Source organism: Erpetoichthys calabaricus, chromosome 4 (genome assembly GCF_900747795.2).
Source record: "Erpetoichthys calabaricus chromosome 4, fErpCal1.3, whole genome shotgun sequence".
In the NCBI taxonomy this organism is placed as follows: domain Eukaryota; kingdom Metazoa; phylum Chordata; class Cladistia; order Polypteriformes; family Polypteridae; genus Erpetoichthys; species Erpetoichthys calabaricus.
Window position 1 is genome coordinate 129,837,607 of NC_041397.2, and position 20,467 is coordinate 129,858,073.

Consider the following 20,467-nt stretch of genomic DNA (forward strand, 5'->3'; position numbering starts at 1 on the left):
AATCACATGTACATAAGTATTCACAGCCTTTGCTCAATACTTTGTCGATGCACCTTTGACAGCAATTACAGCCCCAAGTCTTTTTGAATATGATGCCACAAGCTTGGCACACCTATCCTTGGCTGGTTTCGCCCATTCCTCTTTGCAGCACCTCTCAAGCTCTATCAGGTTGGATGGGAAACGTCGGTGCACAGCCATTTTAAGATCTCTCCAGAGATGTTCAATCGGATTCAAGTCTGAGCTCTGGCTGGGCCACTCAAGGACATTCACAGAGTTGTCCTGAAGCCACTCCTTTGATATCTTGGCTGTGTGCTTAGGGTCGTTGTCCTGCTGAAAGATGAACCGTCGCCCCAGTCTGAGGTCAAGAGCGCTCTGAAGCAGGTTTTCATCCAGGATGGCTCTATACATTGCTGCAGTCATCTTTCCCTTTATCCTGATTAGTCTCCCAGTCCCTGCCGCTGAAAAACATCCCCACAGCATGATGCTGCCACCACCATGCTTCACTGTAGGGATGGTACTGGCCTGGTGATGAGTGGTGCCTGGTTTCCTTCTGACGTGATGCCTGGCATTCACACCAAGTGTTCAATCTTTGTCTCATCAGACCAGAGAATTTTCTTTCTCATGGTCTGAGAGTCTTCAGGTGCCTTTTGGCAAACTCCAGGCGGGCTGCCATGTGCCTTTTACTAAGGAGTGACTTCCGTCTGGCTACTGTACCATACAGGCCTGATTGGTGGATTGCTGCAGAGATGGTTGCCCTTCTGGAAGGTTCTCCTCTCTCCACAGAGGACCTCTGGAGCTCTGACAGAGTGACCATCGGGTTCGTGGTCTTGGCCTGACTAATGCCCTTCTCCCCTGATCGCTCAGTTTAGATGGCCGGCCAGCTCTAGGAAGAGTCCTGGTGGTTTCGAACTTCTTCCACTTACGGATGATGGAGGCCACTGTGCTCATTGGGACCTTCAAAGCAGCAGAAATTTTTCTCTAACCTTCCCCAGATTTGTGCCTTGAGACAATCTTGTCTCAGAGGTCTACAGTCAATTCCTTTGGCTTCATGCTTGGTTTGTGTTCTGACCTGAACTGTCAACTGTGGGACCTTATATAGACAGGTGTGTGCCTTTCCAAATCATGTCCAGTCAACTGAATTTACCACAGGTGGACTCCAATTAAGCTGCAGAAACATCTCAAGGATTATCAGGAGAAACAGGATGCACCTGAGCTCAATTCGAGCTTCATGGCAAAGGCTATGAATACTTATGTACATGTGCTTTCTCATTTTTTTATTTTTAATAAATTTGCAAAAACCTCAAGTAAACTTTTTTCACGTTGTCATTTTGGGGAGTTGTGTGTAGAATTCTGAGGAAAACAATGAATTTAATCCATTTTGGAATAAGGCTGTAACATAACAAAATGTGGAAAAAGTGATGCGCTGTGAATACTTTCCGGATGCACTGTAAGTATAACTAAAAATATGACTAAAAAATTGTATGTGAAACATTTAATACTAACAAAGCAAAGTATCTGTAATTTCTTTGTCCTAAATACATTCCTGTGGTGGGTTGGCACCCTGCCCGGGATTGGTTTCCTGCCTTGTGCCCTGTGTTGGCTGGATTGGCTCCAGCAGACCCCCGTGACCCTGTGTTCGGATTCAGCGGGTTGGAAAATGGATGGATGGATAAATACATTCTTTTAGTTTACAGTGTAAGATTTTGATACAAGTATTATTTGACTAAATGCAAACAGTTTAGTGCCGGGGTTCCCAGGCTTTTTTATGCCAAGGTCACCCAAATCATTATACCATTTGGTCATAGCTCCCCCCTAAAATAAACCCTATGCTGAAAAGTAGAGCACAATCTTGGATCTCAGCTGCTGCTTCTGTAAATTCATTCAACATACTTAATGAACTAGGTTTTATGTCAACTACTTTAGGTTTCTGAAAATCGATTTTTAAAATGTTGATTCAAAAAATTGAATTAATGTGAAAGGACTGATAAAACTTGATATATTAGTTTAATCTAACAGCTCTAATTATGATATTGGGGCAGTGTGAACTATAATGCCAACCGACAGAACGAAGTAATCACCTGTCATAATGAAATTAATTTGTGAAGAAGCTGAGCTAAATTTCAATTTTTTTATTCGCTTTTTTAAATTCAATTTTTGTAAAATCCATACAATAAATAAATAAATAAAAACATGAACCATGCTCTAGCTGGCATTCCTCTTATCTTTTATTGGCTGGATAAAAGATTAATTGGAATAAATTGGTTTTGTTACTACTTAATACTAAATGCACCACCAATTGTATGCCTAACAGCATTCATTTATCCAATCAATTTAGATATTTGGGGACAGATTATAAGAATAAAATTTCTTCCTCAAATTACCACCACGTATTCAGGTACTTAACTGATTAGTCTTTTTTTTCTGCAATCAAAATGGTTACTATATATTACCTGAAAATGGACAGTTCTGCGATCCCTCTTCTACCCCTTTTATATCATTTTCATAATATCAAATGAAGATTACAACTCTAACTCATGCCAAAGATGTCATGGCCTCTCTTCACCTGACTTGGAATTATATCTTTGTGCTTTTATCTTTATTTTCTCTTGAGTCATTAATAGCTAGCCTACTCAAACTTGCCAATATTTTGTTTTGTAATACAAGATCTTCTAGACTTCAACTATTTTTGAGAGATGACTTGAGTCCATACAGAAGTGCCTCATGCAAACTGTATTTAATAATTATCATCTGAAGAACATCTATGTACATAGACCTCCTTGATCTCTCCAAGACATTCGTGTGCTTGATGATATTTCTAACAGCTCTAGACTGTGCATAATGCAGGAACTATGTGTTCACTTCAACTTCTCATCCAACCTTATTTTTATTGTATAATCATTGCAGGTTAGACTTGAAAATCAATGGTGTGTTTTTTTGGATATGAGATTGCATTAAAAAAAGCCTAACCACCTGTTTACAAATCGAAAGATCATTCATAGAACATTCTTTCTCCAAGAAGGTATTATAATATTGGTCATATCTGCTGCTTCATGTCATTCTTATTGACTTGGTGTTCCAAGTACTTTTCTGTATCTGTTATGGAAATATAGTCTATAGTGTCTAGTTTGCTTCCCTGTATACTAAACTGGAAAATTCCACTTTCCCATTCAAAAAGACAGTTTTCTTATTAGGTTTTGCAATCCCCTGAACTGATGATTATTCAACACTGGTTTTATCTTTTTTGTTTAACTTATTTAGAAATGTCTACTGCTACAGTTAATAACTAGGCAAGATGATCTGTTGTTAACATTTTGGGAAAATTTGGCACTTTTGAGTGATATCTTCTTAAATCCTGTTCCTTCTCTGCTCTCTAGATGGGTAGAGGAGTGGGAAGATGAGAACATTTTTAATGAGATGTAGAACTGCATGACTGATTGATTTATACTTTATTCATTAATTGAAATCTTTAAAATCCAAAATAAAATAGAATGTCTAGTTTACAAAAATAAACAAAAGCTATTGTTTAAGATATTTATGACAACACAGACACATCATATTTCAGTGTTACATTATTTACAATAAGGCTTGTAGGATTTAAGAGAAAAACTACACACATTCACTTACCATGAGATAGGCAACACTATCCAAAGCACCAGCAACTGTCAAGCTCAGTATCATCTTCTGTTAAGAAAAAAATGTTATTATTAAAGTAATAAACATGCTATTATTAATCAAAAACTAAAACTTTCAAACAGATACAGTAGGTAAAGTCTGCACAATATCCATTCACATATATAGTAGTGGAAAGAATACAGTTACATAAAAAATCACTGCTAAATTTGCTTTGAGTAATTCAAAGGATCTAGCTTCACTTTTATTCAGTGTTCGATTAGAATCAGACCCTATTACAAAAAAAAAGGAATCTGGCGTATAAATAATAAACTAAAAAAAGCATGTTATTATAAGCTTTTTCGTACCTAACAGCATAAGTAAACAAAGTACACTTACTGTAAAACAAAAACAACACAAGAAACAAAAGTGTACATTGGATTAAGACATAGTTACACAGAGAGACGGCCAGACATAATCTACCGTAACAAAAGTATGTGTCTGTTTATCTGTGTCTTCATCTGGTTGCTATGTCTCTGTCTTTCCAACAGGTGGCATATTACAAACATTAACACTGATTTTAAGAATCCCAAACCAAATGGCATATAATGGAGACATATGCATTGCATTTCTCATTCCAACAGATGGTGCATCACAAACATCTATAGTAATGCATTTTATTACTACAAATGCATGTGATAAGCCATCTGTTGGAATGACAAATGTAAAGCATTTTATTACTATATGTATTATGAAATACAATATATATTCGTAGATGGTGCACTGCAAAGGTTAATGCTGAGATCTACATTAATTACTTATATTTCAACATGTCTTAGAGGGGTACCACAGCTAGTGAACAATAACTACATACTGTAAATTTGGGTTGGCATCATGTTAGTATTCCTCAAAAATGATAAGGCATCTATAACATAATGCTTGCTAGTAAGAACAGATAAATACAGGTCATGTAAGTATTTCTGAATTTTCAAAAAATAGTAAAACTGAAGAATATTCTTCCTAATTGTATGTACATATATACAGAATAAGTAGGCTTTTGAAATTCCTTGGGAATGCAAAAATATAAAATGGGAATGTGGAAACAGCACATTTTTTCTGATGCAGTCTTGATCTCATGCTCTGTAAACGGATATGAATTTCATTTACTGCACTTTTTTCATATACTGCATGTCCATAAGTAAAATATGAAGTTGGATCAAAGCTTGGCAAAACTGACTTATCTAAATTTAAAACAATAAAAACCTAAAGAAAGCAGACTTGCAAACAGTATAAGACATACTGTAGTTCAAGATGTTAAGGATTATGCTCCACTCACTAAAGAAAATTCTTTTACTTACCCTGTGTTGTTTGTAATGTTTAAAGCTCATTGTGCCATAAACTTTATGATCTCCATTCCTCATGAAATCATGAGATTATTAATTTTCAGCCATATAAGTACATTAACCTAGACATGTAATTTCTGAAGGGGACACATCCCCATAAACATTTTAAATAAAGCTTCAACCCCATAATTTAAAATGTAAGGAGAGAAAAGTCTGGGGTTATGAACATGTTTGCTTTAATTATTCCTAAGATATGTCTAAAACTTGATTAGAATCAATCTGTGGATTGTGGAGAGAGGAGAACCTTCCAGAAGGACAACCATCTCTGCAGCAATCCACCAATGAGGCCTATATGGTACAGTACCTAATTTGACTGAACAGTTTAGAAAGGCACACATCTGTGTAGAAAAGGTCCACAATTCATAATGTATGTCAGTTTAAAAACTAAGCGATGAAGCCATGATAAAATTGTGTCAGGCAGAGATGAGAGCAAGGGTATAAAACCATTTCTAAAGTTTTGAATGTTCCAGGAGCACGATGGTCTCCATAACTGTGAAATAAAGAAATTGGTCTACTGGCCAGACTACCTGGCAAGAAGGGCATTAGCAAGGGAGGAGGCCAAGAACTCAATAGTCACTCTAACAGACCTTCAAAATTCCTCTGGTGAGATAGGAGAACCTGTCAAGGAGGATGGCCATCTCAGCAGCACTCATCAATCAAGCATTTAGACACTCTTGAGTAAAAGGCATATGACACTCGGCCACTTAAAGGACCCTGAGAACATAAGGAAAACGATTCTCTGGTTTGGTGAGACAAGAATTGAACTCTATGGGCAGAATTCCAAGTATTACATTCGGCAAAGACTAGGCACTGCTCATCACCGACTAACACCATCCCTACAGTGAAGCATGATGATAGCAGTATCATGCTATGAGGGTGTTTCTTAACAGCAGGGACAGGATGACTGGTCAGAATTAGGGATGAATGTAGTCAACTACAGAGAGGTCCTTGAAGAAAACCTGCTCCAGAATAGATAGATAGATAGATAGATAGATAGATAGATAGATAGAATAGATAGATAGATAGATAGATAGATAGATAGATAGATAGATAGATAGATAGATAGATAGATAGATAGATAGATAGATAGATAGATAGATAGATAGATAGATAGATAGATAGATAGATAGATAGATACTTTATTAATCCCAAGGGGAAATTCACAAAATAAAAGTAGTAAAAAGTGTCCAGGGAACGAGTCCACATAAAAGAAAGTGGTAGGAGTGATCAGTGAAATAGATAAAAGAGATAAAAAGGTAGAAAGATAAAGTCGTACACGGAGCTGCTGGAAAGGCTGCCACTCACGGCGGCGCCTGAGTCATGTATGTATGTGACCTCAGATTGGAATGACTGTCTGGAGTTTCTTTTTTTTCTATCCACCCTGGCCATCGGACTTTACTTATATTCTATGTTAATTAGAGTTCCCTAATTTTATTTTCTTATTTGTTTCGTCTTTTTTTCTCTTTCTTCATCATGTAAAGCACTTTGAGCTAAATCATTTGTATGAAAATGTGCTACATAAATAAATGTTGTTGTTGTTGCTGTTCACCTTTCAGTAGGATAATGACCTGAAGGCAACAGCTAAGACAGTGCTGGGGTTGCTAGGCTGTTCTTGAGTGGCCCAGCCAAAGCCCAGATTTATAATTCATAGATCATCTGTGGGAAGACCCGAAGATGGCAGTTTATGGACATTTTCCATCCAATCTAACAGAGCTTGAGAGAAGAATGGGATAAATGTTCAAATCTAGATGTGCAAAGATTACAGATGGACTGGGTGAAATTGCAAAAAAAAAAAAAAAAACCTACCTGTGTTACCCAGCTTCCTCCAAAAAATGTCATAAGACAGATGTGCTATGTAACTAACTAAGTGCTTTCCTGCTGACAATACTTGTTTATTTTTTTTGTTTGTTTGTTTGTTTTTATAAATCAAAGGCTAATATTATTGTGAGGTAGTGTGGTATAGTGGTTAAGGCATTGGACCTAAAACTTCAAACCCAGATGTTACAGATTTAAATCCTGCTACTGACAGTGAGTTACCATGTGCAAGAAACTTTATGTGCCTATTCTCCAATTGTTAAAACAAAAGACATGTAACAAATTATATCTGAAATGTTGAAAGTGACCTTGGATAACAATAATAAATATCAACAAATAAAAAAAAAACATTTCGGATAATTTAAATTTTTTAACAACAGTTCACAATATTACATCTGCTTAGCCAGTCATAAAATTCAACTAGATAATGTGGTACAAAATATGAGACAAGCAATACATTTTTTGCCATGCAAGATCAAAACAATTTAAAGACATTAACACTGGGGAATCCAAACTACCACCCTCCAGTAGGCTCTAAGCTTCCACATTGGCATTTACAGGACTCAATAACGCGAACTTTTAAATCCTTCAATAAAACAAATTGATAAGGAGTAGCAAATCAAGTGGCACAAATTTAAGGGAAAACTAAAGACAGGTACACTGAACAAAATAACACTAAAAAGTTCTGGAACACCACCTGAATCTATTCATTGAATCTATTTGTTCAAGAAAATGGAAAAGACCTTCCCCACGGCTTTTATTATTATTTTTTTTTTACAAAGTTAAGACATTTTCCGCACCTTGCTTGGACCTTATCTAAACCACCATGACATCACAGACTTTGCTTCATGTGGTACACATGTCCTAGCAGCACACTGCACCATAGGAAACAACAGGAATATTAACTCAAAATGTCAAAACATAAACAAAAATAAACACAAACAGAAATCCTGCAAATTTGAATCCTGACATTCTCCTGTGGCTCACATTCTTGTATGGAGGTCAGCTGCAGGATTTAACGTTGCCCTGTGCCAACATGACAACCTTTTCCCTTAATCTTTCTTAAAAAAAATCATACCATTGACAAGATATTAATATAAGATCTTTTACGTTGATGTTTATATACTTCAATATACAAAGACTACAATTAACAAATTGACTGCAGAGTTGTGGCCTGCTTTAAAGAGTGCCAATCAGTATTGCTTGTCATGTGAGCTCTACTGAAGTTACAAGTAAATATTGATGTGTTCTCAAGCTGTATAGCCCCAATTAAAAATTGTGGATAACCTTCAGTTTCAGATAATGATTTTAAAAAAGTTACTGCTACAACTTTCAGCCTGTCCATGTTTGGTATATAAGATTAGCGGTTTGTCCCAAATAATTCTGGGGAGTCTCTGGGTTAAACATCTTTCTGGTGCTGTTCAATAATTTTTTTCTTTTATTGAATAAAGCATCCAGTATTAAAGATCAATGCTTTGAATATAATTCAGTACTATTCATTAGTATGATGTACAGTAAGTTAAATCCTAGTTGAAACAAGGAGTTAACAATCTGCTTCTACTAGTTTAAAAATGGGAAACCTGTGCACATTGCTATACTGATTCTATGCAATGACAGGAGAAGAACAGTTTAGTTTTCAAACTGATGTTACACATTTGATAGTTTTGTGTTCTTTGAGAAGACATCACAGTGTGCTAAATGACTAAAATATGGTGGTGGGGGCTACACAGTTGCAAGTGTGGGTATTAGCTACTGGATGCAAATAGGGAATGGGATATCATTCTTAAAGATCATATATTTTCAAATGTATGGAATGTTTCTGTACACAAAATGGTACTATGGTTCGTTTATTTTATTTAATTAATTAATTAATTATTTTATTTTGGAGAAGAAACCTTTTTCAATGAGTGTGAAAAAATAGAGAAGTCAAAATTACCAGTCTCTGACTGATTAAACTATTTTTATCGTTAGGACACACCCAGTCGAGTCACAGAATCATTATCAGAGTCAGCATTAGCACAAAGGACCTTAGTTGTTAAGTCTTTAGCTCCCTTTAAAGTATTATGTCTTTGAGGGGACCTCCATGCTGCCTACCCTGGTAAAGAGACAGTATGGCCCCATTTGTCTTTTTGTGGCCAAGGGGATTTTCTTCCCCAGACTCACTCTCTCTTTTAGGGGACATTCATTCCTAGCAGCTTCTTATTTACCTGCCTTGTAGTATTCTTGGGAGAAAATTACACATATATAGACTATATTCCCTGTGTGCTCCTCTGCTTCTACACTAGCATATGCAGAACTTCTCCCAGGTCCCTTGGATAAGTTATCTTTGGATAACTTGGATAAGAGGTCCCTTGGATAAGTTATCCAAACCTTAAAGTATCCTGTTTGTGCCCTTGCCCCTAGAAACCTTCTACCAGCTGAATATAACTTCAGAAATTCAATCCTTAGATTGGAATTGAGGTCCACATTTGAATATACTCTGATATGACTCCCTTTTCTAAGAATGTGCTTTTAGTGAGAACACTCATAATTTGATTTTTTTTTTTTTGCAGGAGCTGAAACTTGTTATCGTTTTGTATTTTTTCTTTGTATTTCTATTTGTCTTTTGTTTTGTCTGGATCTATTTTAAAGTAAACTATTGTTTATGTTATGTTTTTATTATTTATTTGATTGAATAGTATGTTGCTGCAAAGTTTGACTTTTCCAAAATAAAATAAATGTAAAAAAAAACAAGTCTGAGTTTTTATGTGTAAAATAATGTACTTGAAGAACCTTACATTTGCAGTGCAAGCTATAATTTAATAACCATAAATGTAAGGCAAATGCACACTGTTGTTATCAAGTTGTCAAATTTGTAAGCTGACTTGCTTATGCTGGATTAAAAGCTCATTATTAAAGAAGAAACTTTGTGTGAACCTGAAATAATGTAAAAAAAATGTACTTTCCAATGTCATGAAATTGTTAACATGAGATTTAAATTCAAAAGTTACAGGTACTTTTTATCATTTGTGTTAAAAATACACAGTTTATTAATTCATGTGTTGCATTTGCCACAACAAGTGATAAGGATAAATGCTTGAACATGCTGAAACTAAAGTTCATGCTGTACCTTTGCATTAAAGGCATCAAAAAATACTTTCATGAAGCAATCCCATCTCATTTAGTGAAAAGGATCAATTTTATACTTTATTCCTTTATTGTTTGTCTTAAAACAAGTAAATGCATAGTATGGCCAAATTACAAAGACTTATATTTCACCTATGATTATGTACTGTGTATACAGTTTCTCAAAAAGACAGGAGTAAAAACTTAAATGTATGATCAGACACTTTTTAATTTACTCTCTTCCCTGTATAATGTATGAGTTTATGGTGCTGTTTAACAATTCTGTGGCACATAGAATATTCAGCACATGTTCTCAAAACATAGTAATATTTTCTTAGTGTAGTCAAAAACATAAATCATGTAAAAACTTAAAATACAAGAGATACGGTCAATGAACAGAATATTGTAAAAACTTACAAGTTAGAAACTCCCTTTTTATTTTTTTCCAAAAATGAAAGTGGCTTTTTTCTTTCAAAACTATAAAAACTCGAAAAGTTGTTGCCTCACTCAAGATAGATAACTAGTGCAAATGTGACTGTACTGTAACTATGGAAATTTAATGACTTATTTCTTCCCAAAAGAGATTAGCCAATCCAAGGGATTAAATTTCACCAGAACTAAATGCAAGTATTAACAGCTTCTATAAATTAATACTATGAATTCAGGGGATTAACTACAATAATAAATCAAGTGTCACACATGACATATTGATTGAAATATAAACAAGTTTAATTTGTGCTTCAGTGAAGATAGATGTTATCACAGTGCCTAGAGTTATTATACAGGAAGAAAACCAAACTCATGATAATTAAAAAATGTTTAAAAAAAACTGTTTATGGTCAATATGCCAACATACTTAATACCTTTATAAAGAATTTTCTCATAAAATTAAAATAATAATAATAATAATGTAAAATTAAAATGTTATGATTTCTACATACGGGTCAGTTTTAATATGATATTTACTAGGTTCTACTTTAATGACAAAATAAATTAGAAGATTAAAGGGGAAATTAAAATGATTGTTTAAAATGTATTTTATCATTACGATGGAGAACATGCGATACTCGTATTGCCTATGCGAGAAATAAGATAAAGAAAAGCACCATGAATACATTTCTATGTCAGTATTTAAGTTTGATGATGTGCTTCACCACATCAAACCATTCATAAAACATCGAAGTATGCACATTGATCCTGTAGGATCTCCAAAGTGGCTTGCTGTCACATGTTGATAGTAAACAAAGACTCTGATGTCACGTTTCAACACACTGTGCCACCCGATTTTTTGCTGGTACTGCAAAATTCATGTTAATTTCTGCAAAATTTTGCCTTAATTTCTGAGGACGTGCACAGAGGACACGTTAAATGAACACATGGCATTAATGATGTGTGTGCATACGCGTTCTTAGCGTGAAGTATATGGCATCCCTTAGATGATTGCCTTATAGTTAAGACATAAATCTACGACATAGAATTTATCTTATCACAGCACGTGGGCACACATTTAAACCCCACATTTAAACCCTGTGAAGCAAGTATGAAGGAAATAAATGATACATTGTACTATTGCAATAATTTATGACACAATACATAACTGACATACAACTATCAGAGTTTTCTCTTTTTTGTTCTTTAATAAGTTGAGTTTTTATCCATTTTTGAACTTAAAATAACACAATGGCTTTTTTTAAATCCCATAAATGGTGCACCAGAATTTTTTACTTTTTATTGCAAGAAAGGAAATCATGTAGCACAGATTGACATTATTCTTTTCTATTTTTGGTATGGCTAGAACACAAATGCTTGCTTAAAAAGAGGCTGCCAGACACACTTACTGCCAGCTAAGAAAGTCTCACTTTCCATGCCAGTGTGCCCCTCACCAGAATGCAGCCTTCTTGCCTTCTGAAAGGATGATCGATACCAAAGCATGCAACATCACAGGGATGTCTGTCAGAAACATGAGATTTACCCCCAAAGGACCATAACTCAAGGATATGTAACAGAACTTTGCACCAATGAACAACCAAAAGGAGAGGCGTATGTGCAACAAAGAAACCAATGGCAAGACATCTGTTCCATTCTTTGAAAACCCTTCTAAGACTAAGATCATCACTGTCATCTATCACCTCACTGCTCAACTTGGCTACTGCTTCTACTTTATAGTAGAGACTGCAGTGCTTAGTGGGTACTGTAACAAAGTTGTAACAAACTCTTCAATCCCAAATGGTAACCAGGACAAGACTGGAAAAATGGAATACTGCCTGTAAAAGGAGTTGTACAGGGTGGCATTAGTACAAACTTGGCAAAAATACAAGTGTTTAAGCAGTGGAAGACTGTATATGTAAAGCCAAGCATTCTACATGCTAACAATGGGGGCTGATCGATCACCAGCCAACCCAGTAGGCGTAATTTTGCTATCAACAGGAGGACCAAATTGGTGTGTTTGAACCTTAAATAGAAACTGCAGTACTGACCACAACCAGAAGATGCAATGAAGGTGAAGAAGGAGATGGGCTTCTAAAACAACGAACAAAAGACCTCTGAAGATTCTTTAACGTGTCTGTAGAAATCCTACCAGGAAAGAAATAAAGCATTGCTTACACTGAACCATAAGTATACCTACTATGATTCCAAAAACTATTCATTGTAATTTAATAGAGGGGATAAACCCAGCTAAAGTATTATGGTATTGACGGCACTATAACTGAAAGGTAACAACTTTATGAAAGAAAAGTTGTGGTTATTATGTGTTTCTCATCCTAAATCAAGTAAAACTGCAGAGCAATCTCTCACGCTCACATACAGTTAGGTCCATAAATATTTGGACAGAGAAAACTTTTTTCTAATTTTGATTCTGTACATTACTACAATGAATTTTAAATGAAAAAACTCAGATGCAGTTGAAGTGCATCTTTGCTTACTTCAGCAGCCTGAGAGGCTGAGTTGGCGAAAACACAAGAGCAGCGATCAGATGCAGAAACGAGGTAAAAGCGGGTGTGTTAGCACAAGGCTAAAAACTAACCCAACCAGACCTGCGATACCGTCTATTCTGCTTGCGAACGTCCGATCGCTGGACAACAAGCTGGATTATATAAAGCTGCAGTGGGCCAAGCAGTGAGAAATGAGAGACTGCTGCATCTTTATTTTCACTGAGACATGGCTCCAGGAAAACATTGCAGACTCGGCCATCTAGCTAGATGGACTGACCACCTTCCGAGCAGACAGAGACGCCATTTTGTCCAGTAAGACCCGCGGGGGCGGACTGTGTGTTTATGTGAACAGAGAGTGGTGGAAGAACGCTGCCTCAGTTGCACGACACTGTTCCCCGCTGATAGAGGTTTTATCAGTAAGGTGTCGGCCTTTCTACCTGCCGAGGGAATACAGTTGCATGCTGGTGGTTGCCATCTACCTCCCGCCTAGCGCAAATGCTAACCAGGCGCTAGCGGAACTCTATGAGATCATCAGCAAATTGCAAACGATGCACCCGGAAACATTTTTCATTATTGCTGGAGACTTCAATCATGCCAACTTGAAGTCATTTTTCCCAAAATTCTCCCAGAATGTGAACTTTGCTACTAGAGGGGGAAACTGTCTGGACAATGTTTACACCAGCACTCCTGACACCTACAAGGCCCTACCCCACCCCCACCTCGGCTGTTCAGATCATATCAGCGTTTTTATGGTCCCTGCATACAAGCCCCTGCTGAAAACCAGCCCGCAAGAGCATGAGAGTGTGGCAGGTTGGTGCGGTTTCAGCTCTCCAAGACTGCTTCAAATTGACAGACTGGGACATTTTCAGAGAGGCTACTATGGATGGTGACTCCATCAATCTGGAGGAGTACACAGACTCTGTGACTGGCTACATCTCCAAATGTATAGAGGATGTTACTGTTACCAAGGATGTTACCACAAGAGCCAACCAAAAGCCCTGGATGACAAGAGAAGTGCACAAGCTGCTCAAGATCAGAAATGCTGCCTTCAGATCTGGAGACAAGGCCGCCCTTAGGGTGACCAGAGCCAACCTGTCTTGCACTATAAGGAGAGCTAAGTGGGCATACGCGCAGAAGATCAACAAACAATTCAGCAGCACCAGAGACACATGTCGTGTGTGGCAGGGCGTTCACACAATTACAAACTACAAGCCCAACCCACACAGCAGCGATGGTGATGCTCCCTTCCGGATGAGCTGAACAACTTCTTCACACGGTTTGAGGCACAGAACAAAGAGCCTGTGAGAAAAGAAACTCCTCCCTCCACTGACCAGGCACTCTGTCTCTCCATAACAGACGTGAGGAGGACTCTATCCAGAGTCAATCCACGCAAGGCTACAGGACCTGACAACATACCTGGTCGTGTGCTTAAAGAATGTGCCAGTCAACTGGCTGGTGTCCTCACAGACATCTTCAATACATCTCTGAGCCAGTCGTCAGTCCCAGCATGCTTCAAGTCAACCACCATCATACCAGTGCCGAAGAAGACATCAGTGACATGCCTGAATGACTGCCGACCAATTGTACTCACGCCAATCATAATGAAGTGCTCTGAAAGGTTAGTCATGTCACACATAAAGACTAATCTCCCTGCCTCCCTTGACCCTCTTCAGTTTGCATACTGCTCAAACAGGTCAACTGAGGAAGCCATATGCTCTGCCCTTCACCTCTCCCTGATACATCTGGATAAAAAAGACACATATGTCAGGATGCTATTCATAGACTTTAGCTATGCCTTCAACACAATCATCCCTCCAAAGCTGGTTGTAAAACTGAGCAGGTTGGGCCTGAACACCACCCTCTGCAATTGGATCCTGGACTTCTTGACAGAGTGGCCCCAGTCAGTTTGGATGGGCTACAACACTTCCAGCATCATCACACTGAGCACTGGAGCACAGCAGCGTTGTGTGCTTAGTCCACTGCTGTTCACCCTGCTGACTCACGACTGCACAGCCACGCACAACACCAACCACATCATCAAGTTTGCGGATGACACGACGGTGCTGGGACTGATAAGCAGGGATGATGAAAGAGCATACAGAGATGAGGTGAAACGGCTGTCCGCATGGTGTGAAGACAACAATCTATCTCTTAATGTCAACAAGACAAAAGAGATAATCGTGGACTTCAGAAAATCATGTCCTGCCCACATCCCACTTAGCATCAACGGTTTAGATGTGGAGACTGTTAGGAGTACCAAGTTCCTTGGTGTGCACATAACTGAGGAACTTACGTGGACACATAACACCTCATCACTAATCAAGAAAGTCCAGCATAGACTACACTTCCTAAGGCGGCTGAAGTGAGCACGTCTTCCCCCTTCCATCCTCACCATGTTCTACAGAGGCACCATTGAGAGTGTGCTGACCAGCTGCATCACTGTCTGGTATGGCAACTGCAACATATCCGACTGCAAGCGCCTGCAAAGGATAGTGAAGACAGCAGAGAACATTATTGGGGTGCCTCTCCCTTCACTACAGGACATATTTTACAAACGCAGTGTCCGCAAGGGCTGCAGCATTGTGCAGGACCCCTTACACCCCTCACATGGACTTTTCACACTTCTGCCATCCAAGAGAAGATACTGCAGCATCAAAGCCAGACCTGCCAGGCTACAGGAGAGTTTTTACCCCCAAGCTGTTAGACTCCTTAACACCAGGCTGCCCCCTGGGACCTTCCACACGGCCTCAACCACCTCTAAAAACAGAACTTTTATACATGAAAACCACTGTCCTGCAAAGACGAGTGTGCAGGTAAGGAAGAACTAAAAATCTCATACTGACCTTTAAGTATTTTGACATTCTTGTTATCCTTCTGCTGTGAAACATTTTGACCTGTCATTGTTTACACACGTCTTAAACAACTATTATCGTACACTGATAATTTCTGTATTATCTTTATTATTTATTATTTATTTATTATATTACATATCTTACACATCAATATTGCTGCTACTTCTTTGTCCTATCTTTGCACAATGTCTTGTCTTGTTTGTGTTTTAATTTTAAAATTTTTTTTTTTTTTTTAATTTTTAATTTTAATTCTATTTTTAATTTATTATTTGCACATCATGTTGTTACATTGTGGACCCTGAGCTTCGCAATTTCGTCTATCTGTATACTTGTACAGTGGAACCTCGGTTCACGAACGTCTCGGTACACGTACAAATCGGTTTACGACCAAAAAGTTCGCCAAACTTTTGCCTCGGTTCACGACCACACACTCGGTATACGAACAAGCCAGTTTCCCTTTCGGTTTGTACATGTTCAGTCTCTCCCTGTGCATTTCCTGTACAGCGAGTAAGAGAGAGAGCGAGAGAGCACGATACACACACACACACACACAGGCAGTGCGAGAGAGAGGCAGCGCGAGAGACAGAGGCACACACACAGGCAGCGCGGCGCACACACACACAGGAGCGCGAGAGAGAGAGACAGACGCGCACACAGGAGCAAGAGAGAGGCGCGCGCACACGCTAGAGAGACACACACACAGTCGCTCCAGGCTCGCAAAAGAGAGACGCACGCACACACACAGGCGCGCACGCAAGAGATAGAGAGAGCGCAAGGGAGAGAGGGAGGGACGCATAAGGTAGAGAAGGCTTGTTTTTGTTTTCAGTTCTGTTTACAGTGATCGGTTCGTAGCCTTCTTGGTGGTTTATTAAATTACGGATTTTTCAAATGTTCATTTTTTCCCCTGTGCTTAAAACTCATTAAAAAAAAGTGTTTTTAGCGAGTGGTTCCTAGCACTATAGCGCAAACTATTGCAGTGTTAGTTTTCTCTGTTGTTCAAGGTTTTCTCAGTGTTATTCAATGTTTTTACATTTAGTTTACTATTACGCTGTGCATTCTATGGTATAATTAACTATACTTGTGCTTAAAAAGTAAAATATATATATATATATATACATACAGTTCGTACAGTATGGAACGGATTAATTGTATTTACATACAATCCTATGGGGCAAATTGCTTCGGTTCACGACCAACTCGGTTTACGACCAGAGTTTTGGAACGAATTATGGTCGTGAACCGAGGTTCCACTGTATATGATTGAGATGACAATAAAGTTCACTTTGACTTGAAAAGTGCAGACTTTCAGCTTTAATTAAATGGGGTGAACAAAACGATTGCATAAAAATGTGAGGCAACTAAAGCATTTTTTTAACACAATCTCTTCATTTCAGGGGCTCAAAAGTAATTGGACAATTGACTCAAAGGCTATTTCATGGGCAGGTGTGGGCAAGTCCGTCGTTATGTCATTATCAATTAAGCAGATAAAAGGCCTGGAGTTTATTTGAGGTGTGGTGCTTGCATGTGGAAGATTTTGCTGTGAACAGACAACATGCGGTCAAAGGAGCTCTCCATGCAGACGAAAGAAGCCATCCTTAAGCAGTGAAAACAGAAAAAAAACCATCCGAGAAATTGCTACGATATTACGAGTGGCAAAATCTACAGTTTGGTACATCCTGAGAAAGAAAGCAAGCACTGGTGAACTCAGCAACGCAAAAAGACCTGGACGTCCATGGAAGACAACAGTGGTGGATGATCGCAGAATCATTTCCATGGTGAAGAGAAACCCCTTCACAACAGCCAACCAAGTGAACAACACTCTCCAGGGGGTATTCGTATCGATATCCAAGTCTACCATAAAGAGAAGACTGCATGAAAGTAAATACAGAGGGTGCACTACAAGGTGCAAGCCACTCATAAGCCTCAAGAATAGAAAGGCTAGATGAAACCAAGATCAACCTCTACCACAATGATGGCAAGAAAAAAGTATGGAGAAGGAGTTGAACAGCTCATTATCCAAAGCATACCACATCATCTGTAAAACACGGTGAAGGCAGTGTGATGGCTTGGGCATGCATGGCTGCCAGTGGCACTGGGACACTAGTGTTTATTGATGATGTGACACAGGACAGAAGCAGCCGAATGAATTCTGAGGTGTTCAGAGACATACTATCTGTTCAAATCCAGCTAAATGCAGTCAAATTGATTGGGCGGCGTTTCATGATACAGATGGACAATGACCCAAAACATACAGCCAAAGCAATCCAGGAGTTTATTAAAGCAAAGAAGTGGAAAATTCTTGAATGGCCAAGTCAGTCCCCTGATCTTAACCCAAATGAGCATGCATTCCACTTGTTGAAGACTACACTTTGGACAGAAAGGCCCACAAACAAACAGCAACTGAAAGCCGCTGCAGTAAAGGCCTGGCAGAGCATTAAAAAGGAGGAAACCCAGCATCTGGTGATGTCCATGAGTTCAAGACTTCAGGCCGTCATTGCCAGCAAAGGGTTTTCAACCAAGTATTAGAAATGAACATTTTATTTCCAGTTATTTCATTTGTCCAATTACTTTTGAGCCCGTGAAATGAAGGGATTGTTTTAAAAAAATGCTTTAGTTGCCTCACATTTTTATGCAATCATTTTGTTCACCCCACTGAATTAAAGCTGAAATACTGCACTTCAACTGCATCTGAGTTGTTTCATTTAAAATTCATTGTGGTAATGTACAGAACCAAATTTAGACAAAAGTTGTCCCTGTCCAAATATTTATGGAATTAACTGTATACACACACAGAGACAGGGGTAGATGAGTCAATGAAGACTGGCTCTGAGCAAAGAAACACCATGGTGCTGGAAACAGAAGCTTAATAAATGGCTAATTGAATGATCAGAATTCATAAATTATTTGCCTTTTTCTATAGGAAAGAAAAAGATCTGTCTAAGCAAAGAGATAGAATTCATAAATTGTGTGTCATTTTCTATAGCAGATAAAAAAAGGTTAACTAAGCTTTTGCTATTTTTTTGTGTTGTTTGTTATTGGTATTTTGTCTATATATATCTATATAATATATACAGTAACTACTGTACATACATACTGAAGATATATACATAAATACACACACACACACAAAAAAAATATATATATATATATATATATATATATATATATATATATATATCCATCCATCCATTTTCCAACCCGCTGTACACAGTATATAGTGGAAGATCAGCCTGGACACAGACAGACACGCGGGCTCACAAGTCCAAAAACACACACTGCTTATTTTCTTTTCTTTTGTTGCTCTTTAGCCAGCACACAATTCTCCATAACAGTAAACTCAGTCCCGTCTTTCTTTCTCTCTCTCCCTTCTTCTCTCTTCTCTGCCACCTTCACTCCTCCACTTGTAAGCTCTGTCCTCCACCTCCTGACTCTGGCTCCCAGAAAGGAGTGAGGAGGCCACTTTTATAGTAAACCTGGATGTGCCCCAGGTGGTCCCTGACGCTATTCCGGCAGCACTTCCAGGTGTGGTAGAAGTGCTGCAATCCAGGGCTCCAGAACTGTCCAGGTGCCCCCTGGACACACACACATACACACGCAAACTATATGAACAAAAGTATTGGGACACCTGTCCATTACACCAACAGGGACTTTAATGGCATTGCATTCAAATACATAGACTTTAATATGGAGTCGATCCCCCTCCCTTTGCAGCTATAATGGCTTCCATTCTTCTTGGAAGGCTTTCCACAAGATTCTGGAGTATTTCTGTGGGAATCTGTGCCCATTCATTCTTTAGAGCATTTATGAGGTCAGGCACTGATGTTGGACAAGAAGGCCTGGCTCACAATCTCCCTTCCAGTTCATCCCAAAGGTGTTCAATTTGGTTTAAGTCAGAGCTCTGTGCAGGCCACTCAAGTTCTTCCATACAAAACTCATCCAGCCACGTCTTTATGGACCTTGCTATGTGCACTAGGCACAGTCATGCTAGAACAGAAAAGGGCCTTCCCCAAATTTTTTCCAAAAAAGTTGGAAGCATAGCGTTGTCCAATATGTCTTAGTATGCTGAAGCATTAAGATTGCCCTTCACTGGAAGTAAGGGTTCTAGCCCAAACCCTGAAAAACAGCCTCACATCATTATCCCTCTTCTGCCAAACTTCACAGTTAACACAATGGAATCAAGCTGGTAATGTTCTTCTGGCATCAACCAAACCCAGAGTGGCTCATCTGACTGCCAAACAGAGAAGAGTGATTTGTCACTCCATAAAACACATTTCCACTGCTCCACAGTCCAGTGACAGTGTGCTTTACAACACTCCATCCAATGCATGGCATTGGACTTGATGAGGTGAGGCTTGCATGCAGCTGTTCAGCCATGGAACCCCATTCCTTGAAGCTCCCGCAGCATAGTTAATGTCAGTGGAAGTTTAGAAGTCTTCAGCTATGGAATCAGCAGAGTGTTAGCAACTTTTACATATCATTTACCTTAGCACTCATTGACCCTGCACTGTGAATTCATATGGTCTTCAGCTTTGTGGCTGAGTTGTTGCTGTTCCTAAGTGCTTCCACTTTCCAATAATACCACTTACAGTTGACCATGGAATATCCAGCAGTAATGAAATTTCAAGAACTGTCTTATTGCAGAGGTGGCATAATATCACAGGACCACACTTAAACTCACTGAGCTCATCAAAACCACCCATTTTATTTCACAAATGTTTGTAAATGGAAAATGCGTGGTTAGGCACTTGAT

The 20,467-nt window shown here is 38.5% G+C and overlaps 1 protein-coding gene across 2 annotated transcripts in view; it reads right to left on the reverse strand.

Moving 5' to 3' along the window:
* si:dkey-100n23.5 (uncharacterized) overlaps window positions 1-20,467 on the reverse strand; it is a 667,944-nt gene that overhangs the window by 580,359 nt on the left and 67,118 nt on the right. For both annotated transcript variants that reach the window (XM_051926134.1, XM_051926133.1), the window contains one exon: window positions 3,625-3,681. In XM_051926134.1, coding sequence (XP_051782094.1) covers window positions 3,625-3,681 — 57 coding nt within the window. The remainder of the gene's footprint in view (window positions 1-3,624; window positions 3,682-20,467) is intronic.